Source organism: Sinocyclocheilus grahami, unplaced genomic scaffold (assembly GCF_001515645.1).
Source record: "Sinocyclocheilus grahami isolate Dianchi unplaced genomic scaffold, SAMN03320097.WGS_v1.1 scaffold252.1, whole genome shotgun sequence".
In the NCBI taxonomy this organism is placed as follows: domain Eukaryota; kingdom Metazoa; phylum Chordata; class Actinopteri; order Cypriniformes; family Cyprinidae; genus Sinocyclocheilus; species Sinocyclocheilus grahami.
In genome coordinates, this window is record NW_015505431.1 from 253,862 (window position 1) to 261,463 (window position 7,602).

General features: G+C 39.1%; 3 protein-coding genes across 8 annotated transcripts in view; all 3 read right to left on the minus strand.

The window, feature by feature from the left end:
* The window catches only part of LOC107598525 (coiled-coil domain-containing protein R3HCC1L-like), a 3,387-nt gene extending 2,200 nt beyond the window's left edge, over positions 1–1,187 (minus strand). The window contains exon 1 of the mRNA XM_016289897.1: positions 1,087–1,187. Coding sequence (XP_016145383.1) covers positions 1,087–1,187 — 101 coding nt within the window. The remainder of the gene's footprint in view (positions 1–1,086) is intronic.
* Positions 1,188–1,591: 404 nt separating this feature from the next.
* Positions 1,592–3,450, minus strand: LOC107598481 (coiled-coil domain-containing protein R3HCC1L-like). Of its 3 annotated transcripts, none has more exons than XM_016289832.1 (5): positions 3,277–3,450; positions 2,805–2,900; positions 2,559–2,699; positions 2,425–2,482; positions 1,592–2,321 (listed from the first exon to the last, which is right to left on the minus strand). In XM_016289832.1, the coding sequence occupies exons 1-4, from the start codon at positions 3,335–3,337 to the stop codon at positions 2,430–2,432; spliced, it is 351 nt and encodes a 116-aa protein (XP_016145318.1). In that variant the 5' UTR covers positions 3,338–3,450; the 3' UTR covers positions 1,592–2,321; positions 2,425–2,429. The 3 variants fall into 3 exon arrangements, with proteins under 3 accessions (XP_016145318.1, XP_016145317.1, XP_016145316.1); XM_016289831.1 differs by having other exon boundaries at positions 1,592–2,324; XM_016289830.1 differs by having other exon boundaries at positions 1,592–2,336; positions 2,424–2,482.
* Positions 3,451–3,590: 140 nt separating this feature from the next.
* LOC107598480 (coiled-coil domain-containing protein R3HCC1L-like) lies at positions 3,591–7,440 on the minus strand. Of its 4 annotated transcripts, none has more exons than XM_016289827.1 (8): positions 7,377–7,440; positions 6,384–6,860; positions 5,844–6,025; positions 4,717–4,787; positions 4,150–4,245; positions 3,904–4,044; positions 3,770–3,827; positions 3,591–3,666 (listed from the first exon to the last, which is right to left on the minus strand). In XM_016289827.1, exons 1-7 carry the CDS (start codon positions 7,437–7,439, stop codon positions 3,775–3,777), a joined length of 1,083 nt encoding a protein of 360 aa, XP_016145313.1. In that variant the 5' UTR covers position 7,440; the 3' UTR covers positions 3,591–3,666; positions 3,770–3,774. The 4 variants fall into 4 exon arrangements, with proteins under 4 accessions (XP_016145313.1, XP_016145312.1, XP_016145311.1 ...); XM_016289826.1 differs by having other exon boundaries at positions 3,591–3,669; XM_016289825.1 differs by having other exon boundaries at positions 3,591–3,681; positions 3,769–3,827.
* Between the last annotated feature and the right edge of the window lie 162 nt (positions 7,441–7,602).

The following is a 7,602-nucleotide window of genomic DNA, read 5'->3' on the forward strand; positions in this document are numbered from 1 at the left end:
GCCTCCTGGACAGCAACCAATCTGGCTTCAGAAGTGGACATTCGACTGAGACTGCCTTGCTTTCAGTTGTTGAAGCCCTAAGACTGGCAAGAGTGGCTTCCAAATCTTCTGTACTTATCTTGTTGGATCTGTCCGCTGCTTTTGACACCGTTAACCACCAGATTCTCCTGTCAGCCCTATTGGCAAAGGGCATCTCAGGAACCGTGCTCCAGTGGTTTGAGTCTTACCTCTCAGATAGGTCCTTCAAGGTATCTTGGAGAGGTGAGGTGTCCAAGTCACAACATCTAACTACTGGGGTGCCTCAGGGCTCAGTTCTTGGACCACTTCTTTTCTGTCTACATGGCATTACTAGGTTCTGCCATTCAGAAACATGGCTTTTCTTATCACCGCTATGCTGATGACACTCAACTCTACTTCTCATTCCATCCTGATGATCCGACGATAGCTGCTCACATCTTAGCTTGTCTAACAGACGTTTCTTGCTGGATAAAGGACCATCACCTTCAACTCAAGACATAACTGCTTGTGGTTCTATCAAACCCATCGTTTCATTACAATTTCACCATCCAGTTAGGCTCATCAACCATAACTCCTTCAAAAACAGCCAGAAACCTTGGAGTTATGATTGAAGATCAGCTGACTTTCTCAGACCACATTGCTAAAACTGCCCGGTCCTGCAGATTTGCTTTATTCAACATTAGGAAGATCAGGCCCTTTCTTTCAGAACATGCAACACAACTCCTTGTTCAAGCTCTTGTTCTATCCAGGCTGGACTATTGCAATGCTCTCTTGGCAGGTCTTCCAGCCAGTTCTGTCAAACCTTTACAATTAATCCAGAACACGACAGCAAAAAATGCACTTCACACCTGTGTTTATCAGTTTGCACTGGCTACCAATAGCTGCTCGCATAAAATTCAAGGCATTAAACAAGAGTTATCATTCATTCACACCATCTATAACGATACCATTTTGATAATTGTTCTATCGATGAGAATAGTGAAGTCCACACCACCTATAACGATAGCGTCACAGAGAAACGGTATTGTTCCAGTGACTTAATGTTTTTAATTACTGCACGATAAAGACGTTGACAGCCAATCAGAATCCACCAGTGGTTGAAGCTGCTGCACGCGCTTATAACGCACAGAACGTTTTCGACTGTTGGTCTTACTCCGGTTAGACGCCATTTTAATTTTTTTACAGTAATGAAATCAAGGCTTTGGGGGACAGACTACAATCTTTACAATGGCATGCACTGTATTAAGGTCCTAGAACTTTTCACAATTTTAAACCCTGTTTCGTGTAATAGAGTTATTTAAAGTTTTTTTTCATAAGTTTTGATAGCTAAACGTTTGTTAAACAAGTACAGTCCATTAAACACACTGTACTTAAATGCCTAAGAGCCTCGTTTTCTTTCCTTTCAGAAATTAAATATAGCTACTATATTACTATATGATTCTGAAGTAATGAATTTAGGTAAAGGGGTGCAGAGCCAGTGGTGGTTTTGTAGGCAAACATTAATGCAAATAATTGCACATACTGGAAAATCCTAAAGACTTACATTACCTATCCATGAATGATATTTTAAAGCAAGATTTGAACATTTTTATTCAGAGCAGAGCTGGGAATTCAAGTGCACCAACATCTGCGAACAACAGACACATGAAAAAGTGCATCTGTCAATTTAGTAGCTGAACAAACCATTTTGTGGATAAACAACAGCACAGTATTTACAGTAATAATGAAAGAACATATACAAAAAAAAAGTTCTGTTAGAATGTGCTGATGGTTTGCAAAATACTTGATTGGTATTAAATAAAATGTTCACAATTGACTTTAGTCTAATGTCATTCTTACAAAAAAGTCGATTTTTACAACCATATTGCAATTCTCAATTAGGATTTAGAAAATATTCACTGTAATTCAATTTTCATTGAAAAAATATGCAATTAATGGCAGTACAAGTACTACCATCATGCTTGACCAATTTTTTTTTTTTGAGTTGACAGATTCCCTCATTTACAAAAGTGGCATGAAAGACATTATCAGATTTAGTGTCAACTTTTCTTTTTACTGAAGCAAAAAAAAAACCCACTTTTTAGTGTTAGTCAGCAAAGAGAAAACCTTTTCACAAAAATACATTAAAATAATTAAAATGGCCTTTCCAAAACTGAAACGTTCAAAAATCTCAAGAGGAAAGATATAAAATTACAAAACGTCCCTGTTGCAGTGTGTGGCTCTCGCACTTCGCTTCGATGAACCCCCGTGTCCCCTGTTCTTGTGGCTTTGGTTCAGACCGTGCTGGTTTGGCAGTAGTCCTGCTGAAGGTCCCACTCCTTCAGACCCCAAACCCAGAGATAAACCACTTCAGACCTGAACTGATGATCAAATCAAAACGCTTCATAGTTCACAAAAACACAAACCTGTCTTCATTTGCCCTCCGAGACGTCTTCCCGCTGCTCAGCAGCCAAGTGCTTTTGTTCTGACGAGAAAACAGATCAAATAAATCCCTGTTTTTACCAGTCCAGCAACAGAAGAACCTGAGAATAACAGGTCACCTCTCGCCTGCCGTAGTTTGTTCCTCTCGGCCTCTCGCTCTTCTCTGGTCTGGTTACTCTTCACACCCAGAGCCCCGATCACCAGGCGGCGTGCCAGAGCCGCACTCGTCTGAGGACGCTCTTTAGCCGGCAGCAGGTAATCTACACAGAGACAATCAGGTTTGATTTATGAATTAATTTGTGATGGATGCGCAAAACAGGCTCAGAATAGTTCAGGCTTGAGTGAATAAGAGAGAGCAGGTGTACCGGAGCAGCTGCGTGCTTTGGCTTTAGTGGTGTTTGATGATTTGGAAAGAGGCCTGACCTTCATCATGGGGTTCTTCATCCTCAGAGCATCACGAGCTACACAAACACACACGTATATACAAGAAAAGGACAAGGTTTCTCATTTTGGGGGCTTCTCGTTTCTATTTAGTCATTTAGCAGATGCTTTTATCCAAAGCGACTTACAGATACATCAATGTTATATTATATATAATTATATTAATGTAACTTATCAATGTTTTGAATGTGTAATGCGAATAAAGAATAAGCAGGATAAGTTTTATATAAACATACATTAGCTAGCAATCAATTCACTTGAAAAACAACCAAAAATCGCTGTATTAGATAAACATTTGAAAAAGTGCCATTTCTACTCTTCAAACTCTTTGGTTTCTTTTACACAGATCTTCCTCAGACAATTTCAGGTCCTCACACACATCACAGAAGTTAATACCGTCATGCTGTTTTCCTCCAGGTCCACCAGCGATTGACTCCAGAGATCTTATAGGCATCATAAAGCCATTCTCTTCTCTTCTAGAACACACTGACCTGCAATGGGACTGGAGAACAAACCCAGGGCATGAGTGTCATCAATCCACTTGATGTCAAACCCCTTCTGCCTGAAAAACACACATATGATCAATAACACCAGGGGCTCCCAAACATTTTGTCAGCCAAAACCCTTATATACAGTATGTATATGTATATACTGGGCAATATGAGTGTGTATATATATATATATATGTGTATATATACATATAATTCGCACTTCGCTTCGATGAACCCCCGTGTCCCCTGTTCTTGTGGCTTTGGTTCAGACCGTGCTGGTTTGGCAGTAGTCCTGCTGAAGGTCCCACTCCTTCAGACCCCAAACCCAGAGATAAACCACTTCAGACCTGAACTGATGATCAAATCAAAACGCTTCATAGTTCACAAAAACACAAACCTGTCTTCATTTGCCCTCCGAGACGTCTTCCCGCTGCTCAGCAGCCAAGTGCTTTTGTTCTGACGAGAAAACAGATCAAATAAATCCCTGTTTTTACCAGTCCAGCAACAGAAGAACCTGAGAATAACAGGTCACCTCTCGCCTGCCGTAGTTTGTTCCTCTCGGCCTCTCGCTCTTCTCTGGTCTGGTTACTCTTCACACCCAGAGCCCCGATCACCAGGCGGCGTGCCAGAGCCGCACTCGTCTGAGGACGCTCTTTAGCCGGCAGCAGGTAATCTACACAGAGACAATCAGGTTTGATTTATGAATTAATTTGTGATGGATGTGCAAAACAGGCTCAGAATAGTTCAGGCATGAGTGAATAAGAGAGAGCAGGTGTACCGGAGCAGCTGCGTGCTTTGGCTTTAGTGGTGTTTGATGATTTGGAGAGAGGCCTGACCTTCATCATGGGGTTCTTCATCCTCAGAGCATCACGAGCTACACAAACACACACGTATATACAAGAAAAGGACAAGGTTTCTCATTTTGGGGGCTTCTCGTTTCTATTTAGTCATTTAGCAGATGCTTTTATCCAAAGCGACTTACAGATACATCAATGTTATATTATATATAATTATATTAATGTAACTTATCAATGTTTTGAATGTGTAATGCGAATAAAGAATAAGCAGGATAAGTTTTATATAAACATACATTAGCTAGCAATCAATTCACTTGAAAAACAACCAAAAATCGCTGTATTAGATAAACATTTGAAAAAGTGCCATTTCTACTCTTCAAACTCTTTGGTTTCTTTTACACAGATCTTCCTCAGACAATTTCAGGTCCTCACACACATCACAGAAGTTAATACCGTCATGCTGTTTTCCTCCAGGTCCACCAGCGATTGACTCCAGAGATCTTATAGGCATCATAAAGCCATTCTCTTCTCTTCTAGAACACACTGACCTGCAATGGGACTGGAGAACAAACCCAGGGCATGAGTGTCATCAATCCACTTGATGTCAAACCCCTTCTGCCTGAAAAACACACATATGATCAATAACACCAGGGGCTCCCAAACATTTTGTCAGCCAAAACCCTTATATACAGTATGTATATGTATATACTGGGCAATATGAGTGTGTATATATATATATATATATATGTGTATATATACATATAATACATTAAATACATAAAAAATTACTTGAAGCCCTCCAAAGTTTTTAAGTTAATATTTCAATAATTTAATGACACTGGTTCTCAGATATCAGTTAACGGTTACATGACATGCAAGTAAACATAATTTCTAATCTTTTTTAGTTTAGTGTTTTAGTTTGCTATATATATATATATATATATATATATATATATATATATATATATATATATATATATAGTAGCTTTAGACAAAAACTCTTGATAAAAAAAAAACTTGATTTGAAAGTGCTTGCTGAGTAATATAATTTCCTAAGAGAACTTAAACGAGCACAATTACAAAAGAAATAGGAAAAAGCTAAGTGTATACTACATAAAAAACTACATTTTTATTCTTTAGCAATCTCATATATATATATATATATATATATATATATATATATACTGTATATTGCTACCAGTTACAATACAAATATTTATACCTTAAATTCTCAACTTTCAGTGTTTAAGCTTTTATTTTGGCAGTTTTCTCAAAAATAAGCAATACTATGAATAGAAGACAATACATTTTAGTCAGAAGCAATGGTTCAAAGTTAAAACATATTAATGATGGATTTGTTTCTTACAAACACAGCTTTTTTACATTGCTGAGCAAGTAATGCTAAATTTCTCCAAATTTGTTCTGATGAAGAAAAACTCATCTACATCTTGAGTAAACTTTCAGCAAATTAAATTGTTTGGTGAACTATCCCTTTAATGTAATTACAGCCTTTGATTTGACAAGACATGTTGCTATTTCAGATTTAGTTTGATTTATTTATTTTAATGTTGATTTGATTTAATCAGTTATTATCTTTTCATCAACCCTCTGTTTTGGGAAGGCCTGCTGTAGATGTTATGAAATCATTGTGATTCACGAGCGGAGCTTGACGCACTGGAACGAGCTGAAGGATCTGATCAAGTCCTCCGTCTTGAACTCAGACGGGAAGTGGTAAATCTCCACGATGTGTGACAGCTCATCTTCTCGAAGCTGCACCTCCTCCTCCGGCGTCCAATTATAGTAGTCGAAGCGCGGCTCCTGTATAGACGGCTTCTTGCGGCCCTCCTTAAGAGACATCTCAAAAAGGAAGAAGAATTAAATGGTACTGGGAAATAGTTTGTGCAAAATCGTCCCAGCACTTTAGTACTGTACATTTAGTTCTGGAACTAAAGCGGTGCGAAAGGCCCTAAAGTCCTTACTAGCTTTCTGGGCCTTGAATGTGTCAGTTGTGTTGCTGTCTATGCAGGGTCAGAAAGCTTTTCATCAAAAATATCTTAATTTGTGTTCTGATGATAAACGGAGGTCTTACGGGTTTGGAACGACATGAGGCTGAGTAATTAATGACAGAATTTTCATTTTTGGGTGAACTATCCCTTTAAAGGTGCAAGTCACTCAAAAATCAGTGGAAGGATCGAATCGTCTTTGTAACTCTTACCTCCTCCACTAAATGTGGGTCAAGACAGTCACCATCATCGTTAAAGAAAGAATCCCAGTCCTCCCCTTCATCCTCCTCCTCTTTTGGCACCCCATCATGTTCTAGTGCACTACCCGTGTCCTCTGGTGTGTTCATAGTTCTGGATACATTGTCCGTATCATCTCTAGACTCCTCCTCTTTAACTGTGTGCATGTTTAGGTTTTCTTTATCTCCCTCCTCCCGCCCCCCGTCATCCGGTTTTACCTCTCCGCTTGGGGTCTCTGTCGCTTTGGCTTTGCCCTTCTTGTTCCTGTGGGCCTTGTCGGTGTACCGGGGCCTGGGTCTGGATTTCTTGTCACCGCCTGCCTGAGGCTTCTCCATCTTCTCGGCCTGGCGTTTCTTGGGCACGTAGATTTCCATGGCGGGTTTTTTCGTCCGGGCCGGAGCCGCAGTTTTGGACCCCTCTTCTGGCTGAGCTGCTTCAGTCTCCATAGGGATCTGTGTAAGAAAGTGAGTCAATGAGTGTAAAGAGGACAAAAGCTGTTTTCAGAGTAGCATATCAGCACACTGTTAGAGGGATCCATGTAAATGCCTGCATGTATATAATGTAACTTAATTGGCCAAAACGTGCTCTTTTATTCCCAGCGTGTTACACAGACGAGAAATAATAATAATAATAATAATAATGTGATTTTACAACATTAGTGTATGACTTATTATTTAAATCCGTCGTTTTCGTTATTTATAACTGACATTTCTAAACGAGGTTGGATGAGCAATGCAAAATAATTTTAAATTACAAATATAACAAATCAAATGACAACAATTCAAGATATGTTTTAAATAGTAAGCGTTCATAACATAAACACAAATCTACCGACCGTGACACCAGCATTGAGAAGCCCGAGTTATCTTTTCAAAACAACTAATATGTACTGATAGTAACATAAAAATATTCCAGGACAGTATGTTGACATTTGTAGAGGAAATTATTCGCAGTTTACTTCTACTTACATCTCTGTAGGTTTCAGCTCGCCGAAACCATGACCCGGATGTTCGGGGACGTACGGACGCCATGACGTCACGGTCGGGAAGTCTATTATGGGAGTTGTAGTTTATTATTATGAGTGTAGTTTAGAAGCGACGTCTATCCAAAGCGATGCACAATACATGTTTTATCAACTGCCAAATAAGCTTTGTATCAATAATAAAATTAAGGAAGTGTCTTTCAAAATACTTT